The sequence below is a fragment of the Lagenorhynchus albirostris genome, chromosome 2 (genome assembly GCF_949774975.1).
Source record: "Lagenorhynchus albirostris chromosome 2, mLagAlb1.1, whole genome shotgun sequence".
NCBI classification, from domain to species: domain Eukaryota; kingdom Metazoa; phylum Chordata; class Mammalia; order Artiodactyla; family Delphinidae; genus Lagenorhynchus; species Lagenorhynchus albirostris.
Genome location: NC_083096.1, coordinates 174,307,238 through 174,327,954, shown reverse-complemented (window position 1 = coordinate 174,327,954; position 20,717 = coordinate 174,307,238). Strand labels below are relative to the sequence as shown.

Sequence of the window (20,717 nt, the reverse complement as noted above, 5' to 3'; positions counted from 1 at the left end):
TCTGATAATTTAGTGGACTTTGTAACCTGCTAATTAATCTTTTTTCCTTTGACTGTTGTTCTATGTAGAGAAAAGCGGTAAAGAAACTACCTCACTGGGAATGTCATCATTACCAACTTCAGATGGATTTAACCATCAAGCCCATCCTTCAGGACAGAGTCCTGAGATTGGTAATCCTTCGCGTCTTGCTCACTCTGTCTCTGCTTCAGTCTGCCCTGTTGAGCCCAGCGACCCAGACAGCATTGAACCTAAAGCTCTGAAGGCTTTGAAGGCTTCAGCTGAATTCCAGGTAACCTGTGAAAAGAAAGAACATCTTCCTCTACAGGATCTTTCTGATTGTGCTTCTTCAGCAGACAGTGCTCCAGCAGACCAGAGGCCAGCTATGCCTTTGCAGAATTCACTTGAAGAAGCCATTGTTGCAGGTAATCTAGAGAAATCTGCTGAAAGAAGCACCCAGGGCCTCACATCTCATCTCCACACCAGACAGGAAGTTAGTTTATCTGTCACTGGGATGGAAGAACCACAGAGGCTTAAAGATGAAAAGGGTTGGCATCCAGAATATCAGGACCTGAGTCAAGCGAGTGGCCTTCAGCAGCATGAAGAACCGAGGACTGGACAGCATGAGGTTATACGGCAGAATGCTCCCCATGACCGAGCACGTCTCTGTAACACAGGGGACCTTGAACTTCTTGGAGAAAGGCAACAGGATCAACAAAGAAGTATTGGTTCGGAAGCTACAATGGAAGGAGACAGGCTAGAGCAGACTGTGGACCTTTCGGGTACAGAGAAAAATATTCTACCTTCAGGGTGCTTTGGCTGCTCAAGTTCAGAAACACTTATGGAAGTAGATATAGTTGAACAGTCCCTAGCTGCTGTGCTCAATTCAGCAGGTGGTCAGAATACCAGTGTCAAGAACATCGGTGCATCTGATCTCACCTTAGATAATCCCTTGATGGAAGTAGAAACATCAAAATGTAACCCTTCCTCTGAAATTTTGAGTAATTCCATTTCCACTCAGGATTTACAGCTTCCAGAAAGTAATGTTGAAATGTCTGGAACAAGTAAAGAATACGGGAGTTGCCCCTCCTCTTTAGTAAGTCTCTGTGGCAGTTGTCAGCCATCCATAGAGTCCACAGAGGAATCTTGCTCATCTGTAACGGCAGCCTTGAAGGAACTTCATGAACTTTTGGTCATTAGTAGTAAACCAGCTTCAGAAAACACATCGGAAGAAGTTATCTGTCAATCAGAGACAGTAACTGAGGGCCAAACAGGTATTAAGGACCTTTCTGAGAGATGGACCCAAAATGAGCATCTTACAGCTACCCAGAGCAAACACTGTTCACAGGTCTCCTTTCATCAGGCCACATCTGTAACAGTGAAGACAGAAGAATTAACATACACTTCAACTGACGCTGGAGTAGAAGATGAAGAAAATATTAACTTCAGGGGTCCAGGTGATGGCGTATTAACTGATAGGGAAGGTGTCCCCAAGTCTAAGGAGTCAGTAAATGAGAGCAGTTCTGTCACTGTAGCCTCAGCTGAAACGTCCAATCAACTACATTGCACCTTTGGTGCAGAAATTTCACCCAGACTTTTAGCAGGTGAGGAGGATGCACTCAATCAGACTTCTGAGCACACTGAGTCCTTGTCATCCAGTTTCATATTGGTTAAAGATTTGGGCCAGGGCACACGGAATCCAGTGACAGACAGGCCTGAGACTAGAGAAAATGTCTGTTCTGAAGCTGCAGGGCCACTTCTAGAATTTGTACCACCTACCAGCCAGCCATCATCAAGTCCCTCCTTTCTTGCACCATTAATTTTTCCTGCTGCGGACATTGACCGGATTCTCCGTGCCGGCTTTACTTTGCAGGAAGCTCTTGGGGCTTTGCATCGAGTTGGTGGAAATGCAGACCTTGCACTTCTTGTTTTGCTAGCAAAGAACATTGTAGTTCCTACATAACCATGGAAACGTGGGCTAGACCATACTCCATTCCCTTACAAAAAGCTATATATTTACACATACACACTCACCACATATACAGTATATGTAGAAACCTGCAAGCAGAATGTTGAGCCAGATTTTTTTTAAAGATTTTTTTCGGCCAAAGTAATTTATGATCTCTTGTCTGATGAATTTGTCTATTCTATTTGTTGAAATTTGGGCCTTTTAAAATGTATTGGCAGTATGTGCATACAGGAGCTTTTTATTAACATTAAGATGATGTATTCTGGAATGAAATTGGTGGTTTTGTGTATAGCATACCATTTTAGAATGAGAGTGAATGCTTTAAAAAGCAGAAGCCGTGAGAAGTCCCACCACCCATGCAGCTAAAAACAGATCATAATTTGGCTGTGTCTGTGCTGTAGGCAAGGTGTGGCTTGTTGACTCAATTTTTGGTTTACAAACTTGATTACATGGTTTGGTGTTTGGAATCATACTTAGTGCTTTATGTATTATGATTCATCAGTTGTCACAGGAAATTGAAGAATATCTCCTAGAGTGGTATGTTTTTATTCGTGTGGTTAGGACTTGACATTTTAATGGGATGAGTTGGGAGGGTTTAAAACTTGGGCTGCTTTGTACATCACAGGCTGCTGCATGGATTGCCAGATACCTTGGGTGGGATACTGTGAGGGAATTAACATTAGCGCGAACCATGGTGCTACCCAGATTTAAAAAAAAGAAAGAAAAAACTGTAATTCCATTTACAAATGTCATGGTGATGTTTCAAGAACTGTGAGTGAAAAATAATGGCCTAAACACTGGAGTTAACTAGTGACTGGGTTTGGTAGCATCTCACTGATCACAGCTCAACCCTTAGTGACTAATGATGAGCTTATGTTCAGCTAGTGGGTTGGTTGCCAGCAGTTTACTTCCTTTCCAAACTCATCTTCTTCTAGGAAGTTCTTCTAAAGCTCAGTTTGAGCTGTGATCTGAGTGAAATATTCAAGTGTGATAAATAACCTTGTCACTGGTTTATCTTGGTGCTTGGAATGGTCAGTGTATTTGGTGAGTGTCTTTCATGGCAGTGGAAATAGTAATTGGAGTTTCTGACTCAAGTGGCCTTGGTAGAGTTTTCCATCCTTTTCTTTCCTCAGGAGTTTCTTTTTTTAAGCAAGGTTTCGTCATATTTGTGTTTACACATGTCAAGTTAGAGTGGGGCATAGTATATAGATGTATTTATTGTGGCCTTTTTTTATATGAGGACTAGCCCTTGGAAATCACTGTCCTGTGGGCCCCACTGTGCAATAATTCTACTGGGTAGATTTTAGATACTTTTTTTCGTGGAAAATAAACCCTCTTAAGTACCTAGCAGGAATCTGAAATCTTGGTTTTATTGAAGAGAATTTTGAGAATGATAATTCCCTATTCCAGGTTATAATTTGCAATGTGTTTGGAACAGAAGCTTCAAAAGGGTGATTTGTGAACTTTTAACTTTAAGTGATTTTTGTCTGAAGTCTTACTCTCTTTAAAAGCTTATTCTTTCTGTCAAAATTCACGTCATTGAGCACAATCAAAATGGAGGCTCATATCTCAGGAGTTTTAAAATGTTTGATTTGGGGGCACTTAGACATTTCTTTTACCCTATTCCATGTTCTTTCTTTTAGCTGTGAGGTTCGTATGTGTGTTAGGAGCCTGAGTGATATGATGGAAAGTTGCATAGATTCCTCATGACCCTCTGAAGTTAGGGAATGGTTGACAGAAAGAGTTGTAGTTTACTGTGTTCAGAAGGGCGCTCAGAACAGGTTAGCCAGATTGTCTTTAAAGTGTTCTTTTAGACGATCGTGTGCTGTAGATCCTTTTGCCTGCCCTACACCAAAGATGTAAGATGCACTAGGAACCTGCTTATAGGATTTCTGTCAACCGACTCTCAGAGCTGTGACTGTAATTAAGTAGTGGTGCTATGATTGAAGCAAAATTTAGTAGCAATGCAATGGGCCCCTGATTTGCGTTATGGGTATGCTTGGGAATTTATTCTAAGCTTATAAATCTTTAGGGTCACAAAGTGGGGTGAGTATAGGGTTACAAAGTGGGGTGAGTCTATGACAGTAGACTCCTCCAAAAAGGCCTTCTGTATGAAGATGGGCCTCAGAGGTTTTTTGTACTAGCAGTTCCTCTGACTACTGTTCAGAGGCTTGGCCACTGAATTTTCACAGTGTGGAGATTTGGGAGTCAGTCCCAGGTGGGATATAGAATATCAATCTGGAAAAGGTTTCATTACGATAGCTTTTATTGTATGTATATGTATATTTATTTCTAGGAGAAAATTGGATAGGCCTATCGTTGTACATGTATTCTTATTAGGAATACTTTGAGCTTAACCCACTTGCCAAATATGCTTGTCCTTTTTCATCATTTATCTTTCAACTTATAATTGCTTTTGATTTTTTTTTTTTTTTTTTTTTTGCAGTATGCGGGCCTCTCACTGCTGTGGCCTCTCCCGTTGTGGAGCGCAGGCTCAGCGGCCATGGCTCACGGGCCCAGCCGCTCCGCGGCATGTGGGATCTTCCCGGACTGGGGCACGAACCTGTGTCCCCTGCATGGGCAGGTGGACTCTCAACCACTGCGCCACCAGGGAAGCCCTGCTTTTGATTTTTTAAATCTTCCTGTCCATCGTTTGTATGAAAGTAAAGTTGTTGACATTGTCAAGATTTTAAATCATTTTTAAATTTAGCAGTTGTAAAACACAAAAGGAATTCAGGAACATGACACTAGTGAACCTTCATTTTCAATTTTTATTCAAAGTGCAGAAATTAGAGATTAACTTCTCCAAGGATAGGATAAAATCATTGTGAACTCATCTGGTTGCCAACAGAACTGATAATGGCCAGCCATAACCAGTAATGGGCTGCTTTACTGGATAGCTCCTTTGCCATAACCGGTAATGGACAGCCTTGTGGTCAGCACGTACCTCCAAGGGTGGTATCTGTTTATTCACCAGAGAGAGGAGAAGATTTACCTATATGACTTCTGCAGTTTCCCTTTAGTTGGTTCCTGTGTATAAGAATGTGCTTGGTAACCAGATAGCTATACCTAGGCTATAGATTTTGCCGTTGCAGCTGGTAAGAATTATTTCCACTCGTACCTCTTTAGGCATCCAGACATCAGCCAGTAGCCTTCATCCCACAGTTTGGGCTTTAGCTATTAACATATAAAGATTACCAGTTGCAAAGGGAACTACATAGATGGTGAGTGTGTATGAAAACTGTCCTGCCTTGCAGCCTACAGAACTTTCCAGAGCTCCTTGTCTCCATATATACTGAAGGGAGACACACACCTTGTATTTTTTCCCAGAGCATTTCTCCAGTAAGAGAGTTACGTGGAAAGATATATGAGACTTTGTGTCACTGATTCTGTGATAACCAGCTAAGGTGGAATCTGCCTGTTTTTCCCTTAGCACAGCTTACTATCCCTAGTAAAAGCCATAAAAATTTCGTTGGTTTAACCATCAGTTCATGTGTATATATACATGTGTGATAGACAGATACCCTACAGTTAATTTTACATAGATTAAAAAGCAAACAATTTTTATATCTACAGATGTAGTCTTCAGTTATGATGGTTTTTATGTATATAAAAAACAGCCTTGCAAGTAACTGGCCAGAAGAGTTGCAGTACATTCTGATTTCCTTTTCCTATCTCTTTGCCACCTGCAGAGAGTATAAGCAGGATAATTGAACTGCTGCATATTTCAAACTAGTTATCAGTGGTGACATATCACAAGAGAAGCTAACTGGATTATGCGTTCTCTAGCACAGATACCAAAAAGCCAAATATCTCCTTTGAATTTGGTGACTTAGTGTAGTCCACGGCTGAACTAGAAAGAGACAGAGTTCTCAAGAGTTCCCTTCCGAGAAGATGAATGTTAACTTAGTTCTGTAAGATAAAAATAGCTTTCTTTTTGAAAGATTTAAAAATGCCAATTCCTGTTAACAAAAAAGTAAAAATTCAAAGCATGTCCTTGAGAACCAGAAATGTAAAATCATGGCTCAAATTCTCTACCTTTGTGGTCCCTCGGTAGATGTTACTAGGAGTTCATGGAGTAAATCAAAGAACCTTTGATTTTACCTTTGAGGAACCTTTGATATGCTTGATTTTCTCTTGTGCCTTAGTTTCTCCAAATAGCAGAGGCATCAAATTTGGGTGGGGAATAAAAGTGGAAGGAGGGGGGCAGCAGGGAAGTCTGAAAATGGCTCTCCTGGAGATAGGCACGCGTGGAGTGGTCCTAAGGCTCACCTTTATTGTTGGTTGAGAATTATTCTGCACCAAATCGTTAGATTTGCCCAGGTAGAAGGATTATGACACGGCTTTTTTGTATCAGGTATACCCCCAAAAATGGTTTCTAAGCGTTTATTATGTTCTTTGTGGCACTGTCAGTATTGTGGTGAAGGCAGAGCAGAAGTTCAAGAAAATCTTATATTACAGGGAATGTTTACTCTCTTGAAGGCTATGCAGTTTGAATCTTTGAATAAGAGTTCATTATTCATTCAAATATTAAGTGCCTGTGTGCCAGGTACTGGGGAGCACTGGGGATACAGGAGTGACTAAAACAGACTGGAAGCTGCTCTTGTGAAGCCTTCAGTCTAGTAAAGAGACATGAAACAAATTTTAGCTTCAAGTGCAACATCTATTTTTGCCTATTAGCATCATTTATTTTAAAAGTCATATTAGGATGATTTGGTTCAAATTCAGAGAAAACTGGGAAAATCAGGCTCAAAATGGAATTAGATGCTGTGAACCTAAAACTGCTCTAAAAAAAATATTTTTTAAAAAGTGGAATCGGAGAAACCAACAAAAAATGTTCTAACATTTGGTAGAAACACTTGAAGAGATCAAGGATTCAGAAATTAACGTATACTGTTGGTGGAGGGGGAATTAGGCAGGATAGAAGTGCAAGTGCAAGTAAATGGAAGATGACCTAATATGCACCAGTGACAGTCAACTTTTCCTTCCATCAGGACCTCCTTCCATGCAGGATAGAAATACGGAGTGTGCTGCGGCATCCTTCCCACTCCCCCTCTGAGCACGGCTGCTCTGGAATACTAACCATCTGGGCCAACAGGACTTAGCAGAGGATTCTGGGGGATTTGCTGTTTTAAAGCAGCTGAGTGCAAGATGTGAAAATAGGAGTCAAGAGCAGAAAATGTAGCAAGCAGTGGTTCGGGGACTGGATGGTGGGCAAAATTTATTTACAAGAAGATTCAAGGCTCTACCTAATGCTTCTACAGGACAGCTCCATCAAAAGGACATTCTTTAACCCATTATTGAAAACATCACCGTGTATGTAGTAATCCTGAAGGATACAGGTAGAATTTCTGGACCTTAACTGCTAGTGACTTCTGAGGTTTACAGTTAGAAAACTCTCACAGGTTTATCTGTTATGTATCGGTGATTGGTAATCTAGACCCTCTGGGGGCTGTGAAAGGTGAGAGGATATAGCAGATAAGATTCAGAGCACAATCTTAGGGAATGAAAGCTACAGAGAAAATGGTGCAAGGGCATAGAAGTTAGAGGATATTTCTTTTACCTAAGAAAAGTTAAGCAAACTACAGAAGACTTGGGGTGGGGGTGTGGAATACAAAATTAGAATAATTTTTACAGAATTATATTTCTTTGAATACGTACCATAGGAAGGTTTTCATTAGCTGACTTGGGGAAGGGGCATGCTGGTATATTTTTTTCCTGGGAAGATGCATGACTAATAATAAATTATTTTGTTTACCATGAGTTTGTTTTACGTACAACTCTGAATGATGCATCAGTGACTTAAAGAAAGGTAGACCTCTGTAATTTCCTATCAGAGGCAGTCACATCAGTTTGTGTCTAGATTCCTTTGGTCTGAGATTACCCGATGCCCACCAGACTTCCTTTTCTTTCCCTGAAGGCCCCACAGCTTTGAGTTTATGCTTCCCATCTGAGACCTTTCCCTCTGAATGATAATATTTCCATTCTCTATTCTCCTGATCATCCTTTTGAAATAGTTCTGGTGATATACTCAGATCAATGTATTTGCTTTTTTTTACTATGCGCTTACAATGAACATTGACTTGCCCATTTTTATTCAAAATTTTATTTCCATGGCAAGTTGGGCTAATGGGCTTTGCACTCAAGTAAGGTTTGTTTACCAGTTTTGTAGCCATATTTGGCAAATTTTAGCAAATAGAAAAAATCCCTCTTTTCCCCTTTGTTCTTGGCAGTCGTACTTTTATTGCTTTCCTGATTTTTCTTTAAGCTTTGAGGCTACTGCATCTTACAAGAGCAACTAGGCTGATTGGCAAAATAGGCTTGCCAATCAGTAGCTCTTTTACTCCCATAATGCTTTGGTTTTGAGAGTTGGGAAAACTCTGAGAACTTAAGGGAACCAAACTCAGGAATCCCACAGTTGGTTGCATTGTGCCATTGGTTTAGGGGCTAGACATAGGACCTGTCTGCAGCTGAGTGAACTAGATGAATTTGGGTTTGAGTTTTTGTCAGATACTGAAATGTAAGTCAGCCCTAAGTAATCAAAACACTATTTTCTTTTTCTTTTTTTTTAATAGGAACTTTCTGAAGAAAAAGTGATGTGTAAAACATTTGATATTTAAGACAATAAAGTTTTTATCATAAACTCTTGTTTGATCAGTTTCTTTTAAATTGAGATGGTTGGTTACTTTTGTCCTTGTCTCTGTCTCCCTGCCCTTTAAATAACTTATACCCAGGCACTGTGACTTGTGGGCATGAACCTAAACGCCAGAAGAAGTGGGCATCTCCAAGCCATTAGTCACCTCCAGATAAACACTGCAGGAGGCCGTGGCCATCTGCTGATGTGAAATGTCTGCACTTGGTGACTGCACAAGCAGTGGATGCACAGCAATAGGAACAACACTGGTGACAGGGTATTGTGGTTCAGACTAGTCTCTAGAGCTCGGCTGCTCGGGTTTGAATTCCAGCTTTGCCACTTGCTAGCTGTGTGACTTTGGGTAACTTGCCTAAACTTTCTGTACCTCAGTTTCCCTGTCTATAAAATGGGGGGCTTTTGGGGTGGTCATAGGGGTTTGTGAGTAAGTTGGAAACACCCTGGGATGTTAACTAGTGTGGAGTTACTGCTTTGTGCATGAGTTTGTGCTGTGGGGCCTTTATTTGAAAGGATTTCCAGTGTACATGGCTCAGCTTGTATATACAGGGAGTAGTTTGAACAAATCCCCCCGTGTTCTGTTATCTTTCCTTGCCTTAATAAAAAGAATGCTGAGAGCAAAGCCTACTTCTAGTTGGAGGTAAGAAGTACTAATTATTTTGCCATTGTTCAGATCTCAATCTTTTGATAATCAGTTCACTTGAAATGAGATTTCTAGTACTTGATAGAGTGGTAGGAAATTGTGAGACATTAGTTATCGGTGGAAAGAATTCCAGGTCCTTGGCACAGAGAAAGGGGAATTCACTGCATCTTTATTTAAAGAAAAAAAAAAAGGTTTAAAAAGTATCAGGGAAATAAATGCTTTGGGGGATTTATGGCAGCAATCTATGTATCTACAGCTTGGAGGAGGAAAATTTAAGAAAAGGGTAGGATATACATTTAAAAATAGAAATACAGAGAAATGGGAAAAAAGACTTCAAAAAAGAACATAGTTCTAAATTTCAGAACGTGAATTAAGCAGAACATATTGCCATGTTACATAAAAGCGCTAAACTGTCACCAGATACTGCTTCCCTGTTCAGAACTATTAGTGTTCTAATGGGATTAACCAACTAACTATACCAGTCCTTATCTATGGATTTTTGTCCTTAAAAAAAATTAGGGCTAGGGTGGCTTGGTTCCTCCTAGACAGTTACTAAAAGCCAACATTTTCCCTGTTCGACTGCAGATACCTGAAGTTGAAGTTCCCTGAGCCAGAAATACTTCCCTGCCCCAACCTGTTCCTCTGTGTCTTTCCCTGAGAAGTAAATGGCAACTTCACCCTTCCAGTTGTTCACTCAAATGTTGACTCCTTTCTTTCACAACTACGTCAACCCATCCTAAATCCTGCTGGCTCCACTTCAAAATATATTCGAAATCTGATCCTTTCTAGAACCGTGGTCAAGGCACCATCACCTCTTACCTGGGTTATCGCATTAAGTCTCCTGCCCTTGTCTACATGATGTTCTAAGCACAACAGCCAGCATGATTCTGTTAAATCCGATCACACCTCTCCTTAAAACCCCTCAATGGGCCCCCATCTCACTCAGGGTGAAAGCCAAAGCCCTTATAATGCCTCCAAGGCCCCTGTGTACCTCTCTGCCTTCACCTGCCTGCCTCCCCCTCACTCGCTCAGCCACCCTGAACTCCATATTCCTCGAGTTCGCCATGCTCTTTCTCTTCAGGGCCTTTGTATTTGCTCTTTCCTTGGTCTGGAATGTTCTTTTCCCCCCGAACAGCTTCATGGGTTTTTCTTTCACTTCCTTTAGGTCTTTACTCAAATACCACCTCAGTAAGGCCTTCTCTGTCTACTTTATCTTGTCACTTCCCTTCATTTTTCTGCTTAACACCTACACTACCTACCATACTCTGCCATTTCAGTTCTGTCTCATATTATTATCTTTCTCCCCCATTAAGATGTGAGCTCCATGAGAGCAGGGATTTATGTCTCCTTTTCACTGCTATCTCCCAGTGCTTAGAACTTTGCCTTGTGCACAGTAGGCCCTCAGATATGTATTGAAGTAATAAATCTGTAAACAGCATCATGCTTCCACAGTTTATCATCTCAAAGGCCCATAAGTAGAGTGACAAACTGCCTGAAACCCAGCCAGGTCACTGAGGTCAGTTTTCAGGTTTAGGGATTCTAGCCCAGGATGACTGTTGACCTTGAGTTTAACGTGGATTTTAAAAGACAGATGACAAAGAATTCCCTGGCTGTCCAGTGGTTAAGACTTGGCACTACTGCCGTGGGCCTGGGTTCAGTCGCTGGTCGGAGAATTAAGATCCCGCAAGCTGTGTGGTGCGGCCAAAAAATATTTTTTTTTTAATAAAAAATTTTTAAAAGGTGGATGACATTCTGAGGTTAGTAAGTTTGCAGGCTTCCATGTGAGCTAGTACTTTTTATCAGACCCACATCTAAGACTAATCTGGACATTGGCAAACAGCACCTCTCTGCTAACGGTTATACAGACTTGGGCCGTAATTCCTCATCCATTGTCTTCCTAGAATAGAAAAGGCCCAAATCAGATGTAAAGAGAAGCAGCCTTATATTTGGCTCTAGTTCTCTTTCTGTGCTTTTACTTCTAAGGCCAGCTAAAAAATTTTTCTGCATCCCTATTGAATTAAAAATTAAATCAGGGACTTCCCTGGTGGCACAGTGGTTAAGAATCCGCCTGCCAATGCAGGGGACACGGGTTCGAGCCCTGGTCCAGGAAGATCCTACATGCGGTGGAGCAACTAAGCCCGTGTGCCACAACTACTAAGCCTGTGCTCTGGAGCCTGTGAGCCACAACTACTGAGCCCACACACCGCAACTACTGAAGCCCGCGCGCCTAGAGCCCGTACTCCGCAGTAAGAGAAGCCATCGCGATGAGAAGCCCACGCACCGCAAAGTAGCCCCCACTCGCCACAACTAGAGAAAGCCCGCCGCAGCAACAAAGACCCAACACAACCAATAAATAAATAAATTTATAAGAAAAAAATTAATCAAGATACTACTCAATAAACATTGAGTATCATGTGCCAGACACTGAGTTGGTGCTGTGAATGCAGCATTGCATGACCTAAGCAAAGGTGCATATTCCCATGAAGCTTATGTTCTAGCAGTCTCTTTGAAGACTGACAACAGACAAGAAAATGCAGATAGTAGTACATTCTACAATGAAAATTTAGTAGGTCGGTGTGCTATAAGGGATTAGAGGCTACTTAAATATGGAGTAATGAAGGAGAAAGGTCTTCTGAAAAGCTAACATTTAAACTGAGACCTGGCTGGCTAGGCTCCTGCCAGGTAAGGATTTGGGGTGCACTGTGTTAGGCTAGGCTGAGGGAACAAAGAGGCCAAAAATTTCAATAATTTATTACAGAGTTTTTATCTTGCCTATGCTATATAGTCCAAGACAGGTGTTCCACTGGCTTAACAGTCCAGCCTGAAAGTGCATCACTTTATGTCTGTTCACATGCCATTGGCGAGAACGTGATAAGGTAGCCAGGCCTGCTGCAAAGAAGGCTGGGAAATACAGCCTAGCACTGCCTGGCTACAGTGCTGCCACTGTGGAGCGAGCAGATTTTGGTGAACGGCCAGAGGCTTCTGCCGCCCTGGGGAAGAGCTCTCCCAGCAGAGGCCCTCAGATGTGAACACACAAGCTCGTTTGAGAGACAGGAGGTTGGTGGGAGCTGGCGCACGCCAGCGGACAGATCAGGGGATGAGTCAGGCGGAGAGGCTGAACCAGATCAGCTCTGGCCTCGGAGGCCAGAGAAGAGCTTGCTGTCATTCCAAAGGCTCTGACAGGAAGCTGTTGGAACCTTTGAAGCAGGGAGGTTGAATGATATCCCAATTTTCACCAACCCATCTTGCTGGCTGGACAATAAGGAGGAAGGAACTGGATGTTCAACATTTTTTTTTTTTTTTTGGCCGTGCCTCATGTCTTGAGGGATCTTTGTTCCCCGACCAGGGATAAAAGCCAGGCCCATGGCAGTGAAAGCACTGAGTCCTAACCACTGGCCCACCAGGGAGTTCCCAGATGTTCAACATTTTAAAATAAAATCCCCTAGATTAAAGCTGCCTTGTTTGGGTTTCCACAGTCCTGGAGTTACAGATTGTAGGCACTTGCAGGTGCCGGAGTTAAGGTGTGGGAACCCGGACCATTGCTGTTTTGTACAGTCAGCCCCTCCTCCCTCCCCTTCTCAGATGGAGAGCAGCTTCACAAGGCTGACGGCCAAGGAAATATTTACTCCCTCCTCTGGAACTATAAATATATTTGCCTTGAGTTGGGGAGAGGGGAGGAATTAGTCTCTTAAACCATCCTCCACTTCCAATTATCTTTTTCTTTTTTTTTTTTTTGGCTGCATTGGGTCTTTGTTGCTGCGCGTGGGCTTTTTCTAGTTGTGGCTAGTGGGGGCTAGTCTTCATTGCGGTGCACGGGCTTCCCATTGTGGTTGTTTGTCTGTTGCAGGCTCTAGGCACGTGGACTTCAGTAGTGGCAGCACTAGGGTTCAGTAGTTGTGGCTCGCGGGCTCTAGAGCACAAGCTCAGTAGTTAGGGTGCATGGCCTTAGTTGCTCCGCGGCATGTGGGATCTTCCCGGACCACGGATCGAACCTGTGTCCCCTGCATTGGCAGGTGGATTCTTAACCACCGCGCCACCAGGGATGTCCTCCAGTTATCTTTTAAGAGGAAGTTGCCGGAATTTGTTCTTATTTTCTTCCTCTCTGTGGCAGTACACACCTTTGGAAAGAAGAGTAGAGGCGACCTGGTGGGCCAGGTCTGTGGTAGTTTTACGACCTCACCTGCCTTCACTACTTCTTCCTTCATCTGACGGTGTTCAGCCGTAGGAGACTTAGGTGTGGACAATATTTTTTTAAAAAAAGAAAGATCATTTTTCCTGTGTCACTGGTTTGGAAACTAAGACAGATTTGTCCGAGGCCCTAGAGTGACTCAGTCCAGGCTCTTGATGCCTCAGAGTCTCATGCACTTTCCACATGATCAGCAAAGTCTTGTGCAATAAATGAATAGGTTTCAATTTTGAACTTAATGACTCGCAATACCCAGACTGATGGGCACTCTGTTTTTTTCTCTTTCTTTTTCTTGTTTATTTATTTATTTATTTAATTTTTGTCTGTGTTGGTTCTTTGGTGCTGCACGCAGGCTTTCTCTAGTTGCGGTGAGTGGGGGCTACTCTTCATTGCGGTGCTCGGGCTTCTCACTGCGGTGGCTTCTCTTGTTTCAGAGCACAGGCTCACGCAGGCTGAGTAGTTGTGGCTCGCGGGCTCTAGAGTGCAGGCTCAGTAGTTGCGGCGCACGGGCTCTAGAGTGCAGGCTCAGTAGTTGTGGCTCGCGGGCTCTAGAGTGCAGGCTCAGTAGTTGCGGCGCACGGGCTTCATTGCTCCACGGCATGTGAGATCTTCCCGGACCAGGGCTCGAACCCGTGTCCCCTGCATTGGCAGGCGGATTCTTAACCACTGCACCACCAGGGAAGTCCCGTCCTTTTCTTATTTTTGATAGGCGGGGATGGATTCCATATTTGAGCTCTGGGCCTGGGGCAATTATCTGCACATGAAAACACACACTGGGCCCCCTCCCTTTCCCTGCAAGAAGTCTTGTGAGACTAAAATATACCTCACTTCTCCCACCCACTCACATACCTATGCAAACCTTAGGAATTTGCTAGGTAGTGAGACCATAAGTTCCTCCTGAATGTTGTAAAAAGTTGAATCTGACCATCCCCCAATGCGTGAAGATAGAAACAACATGGCAGAAATGCCACCATCTTGCATCACACCTGTTAATCACAAGTGATAATAACACCTGTTGAAGCTGTCTTGTGCTCAAGCCATTTATAGGAAGGTGGTGACCAGCAGAAGATGCTGCCCAGAAGATGGCTTGCTATTAACAGCAGGGAGGAACCGCGAAGCTAGTTTGTTCCACTTTGGGTTGAATGGATTCTCAGAAGCTGGAGTTGCATCAGATAAGTTGGGGCCTGTAGGCACCCTGTCTGGGTGGAGTGGGAAGGGAGTGCATCAAAGCTGTTAGACCAACCGGTCATTCAAGCTGGCTTTCCTCCTGCTTGCCACAAACACCTTTGGACACCAGGCTATTTCTTTCCGAATTCAAAGTAACGTGTCCTTTGCCTTCAGCCTTTTCTCTACCTGTCCAGTGACTGCAGCCTCAATCCCCACCTGTCCTTCTGCCCTCTGCCTGGCTCCACAGAGGCTGTTATCTCCTATTTTCCTGAACTCAGTAATATTATTATTTTTTTAATTATTTATTTTGGCTGCGCCGGGTCTTATTTGTGGCATGTGGGCTTCTTAGTCGTGGCATGCAGGCTTCTTAGTCGCGGCATGCGGACTCTTAGTTGCGGCATGTGGACTCTTAGTTGTGGCATGCGTGTGGGATCTAGTTCCCTGACCAGGGATTGAACCCGGGCCCCCTGCATTGGGAGCATGGAGTCTTACCCACTGGACCACTAGGGAAGTCCCCTGAACTCAGTATTATTAAGAAAATACCCTGGGGACCTCCCTGGTGGCAAAGTGAATAAGACTCTGCACTCCCAGTGCAGGGGGCCCGGGTTCAATCCCTCGTTAGGGAACTAGATCCCACATGCATTCCGCAACAAAGGAGCCCGCCTGCCACAACTAAGACCTGATGCAACCAAATAAATAATTAATTAATTGATTTAAAAAAAAAGAAAAAGAAAATACCCTGGGTTTAGGGATTTTACTTCTTTCCCTAAAGAGTTAGACCAAGTCCCTGTAGGGCTACCTCTTAGAATAGTACGAAGAAATGTAAAGGGATCCTTGGCTCAGAAAAGGGTACAAATTGTTTCTGGGCTCCACAATTTGCTGTATGATTTTAGGCAAATTACCCTCACCCCTCAGTTTATCCATGGGTACAAGAATTGTTATTTGAGTTTTTTTTTAAATATTTATTTATCTATTTATTTATTTGACTGAGCCAGCTCTTTAGTTATGGCATGTGGGCTCTTAGTTGCAGCATGTGGGATCTAGTGCCCTGACCAGGGATTGAACCCAGGGCCCCTGCATTGGGAGCATGGAGTCTTAACCAATGGACCAGCAGGGAAGTCCCAAGAATTGTTATTTGAGGATACATGAGACAAATGTATGGAAAGCACTTAGTTCAGTTCATGGCACATAGTCAATACTCAACACATCGTTATCATCGTCGTTGGTACTAAAAACTCTTGCCCTTGATCCTGATCCTGGGTGGTAATAGAATGCAGCAATCTGTTTCTCCTTCCTTTTCCTGACACATACTTTTGTCCCCTTATCCAGTCACATAAAAACAAAAAATATCTACTACCATCTTGGGTCTTTCCTGGGGAACTGAGGGATGGGGAGATATCTTTCTGGTGTGTATAGGGTGGAGTCCATCTAGGATAAGGTGTACAATCGGTGTTTCAGATCAGTGCTGGGGTGAGTGGGTTTTGGAGGCTGAGGGAGGTGTAGCCTGAGCAGAGGAGAGGAGAAACTGGGGAGCTATAGCTGAGAATTGGGGTATCTTGGTTTTTAATAAATTTTATTTATTTACTTATTTATTTATGGCTGCATTGGGTCTTTGTTGCTGTGCATGGGCTTTCTCTAGTTGCGAAGAGCGGGGGCACCTCTTCATTGCGGACCACAGGCTCTAGGCACGTGGGCTTCAGTAGTTGCAGTGCGTGGGCTTCTCACTGCAGTGTTTTTTCTTGTTGCTGAGCACGGGCTCTAGGCACATGGGCTTCAGTAGTTGTGGCACGTGGGCTCAGTAGTTGTGGTGCACGGGCTTAGTTGCTCTGCGGCATGTGGGATCTTCCCTGGCCAGGGCTCAAACCCGTGTCCCTTGCATTGGCAGGTGGATTCTTAACCACTACACCACCAGGGAAGCCCAGAATTGGGGTATCTTAAGCATAAAAAGGATGACGATCATTTTACAATATATACATATATTGAATCATGTCACGCATCTGAAACTAATATGTTGTATGACTATATCTCAACTTTTAAAAAGCGTAAAAAAATAAATACAATGATATATATTGACAAAAAAAAAAAGGAATAGAAAGGAGGGACTAATGGATGTATCAGGAATATACTTATTTGGGAACCAAATGAGTAAGTGAGCCAGGTAGGAGACTGAGAACCTTAAGTATAAGTGGCTGCAAAACATGGTGAAATTTGGGAAGAGTGCTGTGCGGGGAGAAGGGGAATTGTTACGGTGGGTTTCAGGGCTGAGGCAGTGGGGGGCCCTCAGGATATGTGGACCAGCTTTAGAAGTGGGATCGGGGTGAGAATTGGCAGGGGCATCAGGACCGAAGATGAAGGTGAGGCGAAGAGGGTGTGTTTTGGAGGTGGGGAGGGGTACCGAGGACCCGGAGTGGCCTGAAAGTTTGGGACCGGGAGGTGAGGGTGGGGAACCGAGGAGTGGAGTGACCGGGTCCTCTGGGCTGGTGAGGGCCAGGCTGGCCGGTGGGGACCAGTCGGCCGGGGTCTGTGGGCAGCTCCGGGAGGGAGTCTCTGCGCTGCCAGAAGCCAAGGGGCCTGAGAGCCGGAGTCTGAGCATTGAGGGCTCTCGGGAACCTCGGGGCTAAGGAAGGGGACGCTACCGATGGAGTCTGGGCCGTGGGGGTCTCCGGGAGGCGAGGTGTCCTGATCCCTGGGGTCCGACGGGGCCTCCGGGGGCCTCGAGTGGAGCGGAGGAGGGCCTCCAGGGTCTCTAAGAAAGGCCGGGGGACCTGGGTCTGAGGGCCGACGGCGTCTCCGGTGTCCCGGCTCTACGGGCGCGGGCGCGGGCGCGGCGCCGGCGTCCCAGCCCGACCGCCGGCCTTGGCGCCGCCCCGCCTGACATCAGTTCCTGCAGCCGCCGCCGCGCACAGCCCGTGGCCTCCTACCCCGCCGGCCGCGCTCCGGAGCCGCCGGGCCGCGGCGGAGCGAGGGGCCGGGCGAGGCGAGGGCCGGGCGGTGGGCGCCGGGCCCCGCGGCCGGCACGACGGAGCCCCCGTACGGCCGGCGGCAGCGGTTGCTGGCGGCCCCGGGGCCCCGGCGCGGGAAGCGGCGGCGGCGGGGCGGCGGCGGCGGCGGCGGCGGCGCCATGGAGCCGCGGGAGGTGAAGGACCGAATCCTGGAGAACATCTCGCTGTCGGTGAAGAAGGTGAGCGCGGCCTTCCCTCCCCGGCCCGGGCCCCGAGGTCAACCCGGCCCGCCCTGCCCGGGCCCCCGACCCCATCCAGCGCCCCCTTCTTCCCCCTGGTCGTTCGCGCGGGCCGGGGTCCCTCCTGTCACCGGGGCTCGGGACACCGCCCTCACCCTCCGCGACCCCGAGGACGAGGAGCCGCCGGGAGCCCCGGGATTTTGGAGGGGAAGCCCGGCGGCTCACGTGAGCGCCGCTGCCTCCGAGCTATTTTTAAAAAACAAAGTTGAGGTCAGCATCCTGGGAGCTTCTACAAGCCAGGCCTGGGGGCCCTGAGTCACTTAGAGGGGCCGCCACCCGCCAGGACCCTCCACTCTGGGGGTAGCAGCAGAAAAGCTCTGGGAGGGCCCCACCTGCAGAGCATCCCTGGGCGGCGTCGCTGCATCCTCGATCTCCCCTGTGTTTGCCTCTCGGGAGTGGCAGTCTGGGTGAAGGCCCGTGATAAGCAGCTTCCAGTCTTCCCAGTTCTGGGTGATACTGCCTCTGGTCTTGGGAAGTTCCTTGAAAAATCTTGCCCAAGGATGGCAGTTTTGAAGAGGCTTATTTCAGAGCTTTGACTGAGAACCTAAAGCACCTTGCATTTTGGACAGTGACCTGTGGAACATGGTGACACTACGGTGTATGGGGCTCCTTGCAGTAGAGATCATGTCCCAGTTCCAGGTAGAGAAAAACTATGACCTATTAAGGGCATGTAACTAGATGTGTGAAGGAGTCAGCTTATCTGAGGAAGGGTCCCAGATAAGGGACAAAAGGTAGAATTCATATTCACTTAAAACCAAACCAGAATTGATAATCATTTGAGGAATATTGTTGGAATGTTTTCCTAATTTGAATTCCTAGTTCACCTGATAGTCGCAGAAACTGTGGATGGTGGTGGAGGCAGGGATGACTTGATGGGTAGGAGGAGGCTCATCAGATTGGTTTAATTACTTCAACAGACCAAAATGAAGAGAATTCATTAAATCAACCCTTAAATTTGTTTTTTTTTAATATTTATTTATTTATTTTGGCTGCGCCGGGTCCCAGTTGCGGCACGCAGGATCTTCCTTGCAGCATGTGGACTCCTTAGTTGCAGCGTGCATGCGGGATCTAGTACCCAACCAGGGATCGAACCCGAGCCCCCCTGCATTGGAAGTGTGGAATTCTACCCACTGGACCACCAGGGAAGTCCCAAATCAAACCTTGTATTTAAATAACCATGTTTTGGTTTGAGCCCTGGTCTGGGAAGATCCCACATGCTGCGGAGCAACTAGACCCATGAGCCACAACTAGTGAGCCTGCGCGTCTGCAGCCTGTGCTCAGCAACAAGAGAGGCCGCGATAGTGAGAGGCCCGTGCACCGCGATGAAGAGTGGCCCCCCGCTTCCCGCAACTAGAGAAAGCCCTCGCACAAAAACGAAGACCCAACACAGCCAAAAATTAATTAATTAATTAATTAATTAATAACCGTGTTCTCCCCCCACTTAAATTCCTCAAAAGCAACATAGGCAAGCAATTTTACCTTTCATAAAGATCAGTGTAGCATACAAAGAAAAGTCGATTCAAAATGTGCTCTTACTAAAAGGTTCCTCTAAAAGTACAACTAAAAGCAACATTGCAAACATCCAATGAAAGTTTTATTTAGTTTTCCTGAGCTTTGCTAATGCAATGGGGTATTATTTTTGCTTACTCAAGGAGTGTAGGATGAGCAAATGGTTTGTTTAAAAGCAATCCAGGGACTTCCCTGGTGGTGCAGTGGTTAAGAATCTGCCTGCCAATGCAGGGGACATGGGTTCGAGCCCTGGTCCGGGAAGATCCCACATGCCACGGGGCAACTAAGCCCGTGCACCACAACTACTGAGGCTGAGATCTAGAGGCTATGAGCCACAACTACTGAGCCCGCATGCCACAACTACTGAAGCCCACACGCCTAGAGCCTGTGCTCCTCAACAAGAGAAGCCACTGCAACGAGAAGCCCGCGCACCGCAACGAAGAGTAGCCACTGCTCGCCGCAGCTAGAGAAAGCCCATGCACAGCAACGAAGACCGAACGCAGCCAAAAAAAATAGATAAATAAATAAATTTTTAAAATAAATACATAAATAAAAAAGCAATCCATCTTTGGTAATGGAAGACAAAGGAAGACTGCTGACCTTTCTAATCTAATCTGGGCTGGTTATGGCTTCATGTAGGCCTCGTGTTTTATCTTTAGATTTCCAACTTATAAATAAATGCGGAAAGTCCTGGTAGAAAGGGGGTGGACATGTGTGTAAGCACGAATCTTCTGAGGGCAGAGAGCCACTCTGTGAACCAGCCTGCCATTTATGAAGGAGTTGGGTGTGCTTGACAAGACGCTTATCATTGGATGCGTTTGGACAAGCGAGGGTGAATCAGAAGGTATGTCGCACACTAGAAGCTGGAAACCCATCCGCGGGTGAATCACGACAAGAGGCGTGACTAGCATCGTGGGTAAGAACATGGGTTCTGGAGTCTGGTGGCCTGGATAGAATCCCTGCCCTGCCAATGAATAACCCTGTAACCTTGGATAGGTTCCTTACCCTCTCCGTGCCTCAGTTTTCTCGTCTGTAAAGCAAGGATGAAATTAGTGCTGTTGTGAAGATTTGATGAGAGTCTGTATGTACAGTGTTTAGCCTGGTGCTTAACCCAGTCTTAGTAAGCTGTCTTAGTCTGTTGGGGCTGCTGTAACAGACCACGATAGACTGGGTGGCTTATAAGCAACGTACATTTATCTGTCACAGTTCTGGAGGCTGGAAGCCTGAAAACAGAGTCCCAGCATGGTCGGGTTCTGGTGAGGGCTCTGTTTGGGGCTGGGTTGCAGACCACTGACTTCTCCCTGTGTCCTTACATGGGGGGGTGGGGGGAGGGAGCTCTCCTGGGTCTCTTTTATA

The 20,717-nt window shown here is 45.5% G+C and overlaps 2 protein-coding genes across 12 annotated transcripts in view; both read left to right on the top strand.

Moving 5' to 3' along the window:
* Positions 1 to 9,258, top strand: part of DDI2 (DNA damage inducible 1 homolog 2) — a 42,612-nt gene extending 33,354 nt beyond the window's left edge. For 2 of the 11 annotated variants that reach the window (XM_060141364.1, XM_060141363.1), the window contains 2 exons: positions 69 to 289; positions 8,542 to 8,609. In XM_060141364.1, coding sequence (XP_059997347.1) covers positions 69 to 260 — 192 coding nt within the window. In that variant the 3' untranslated portion in view covers positions 261 to 289; positions 8,542 to 8,609. Of the gene's footprint in view, positions 1 to 68; positions 2,290 to 6,960; positions 8,610 to 8,700 lie in introns of those variants that run through there. The other 9 variants (XM_060141365.1, XM_060141362.1, XM_060141367.1 and 6 more) reach the window with 9 other exon arrangements.
* Positions 9,259 to 17,667: 8,409 nt separating this feature from the next.
* PLEKHM2 (pleckstrin homology and RUN domain containing M2) overlaps positions 17,668 to 20,717 on the top strand; it is a 37,365-nt gene continuing 34,315 nt past the window's right edge. The window contains exon 1 of the mRNA XM_060141344.1: positions 17,668 to 17,792. Coding sequence (XP_059997327.1) covers positions 17,733 to 17,792 — 60 coding nt within the window. The 5' untranslated portion in view covers positions 17,668 to 17,732. The remainder of the gene's footprint in view (positions 17,793 to 20,717) is intronic.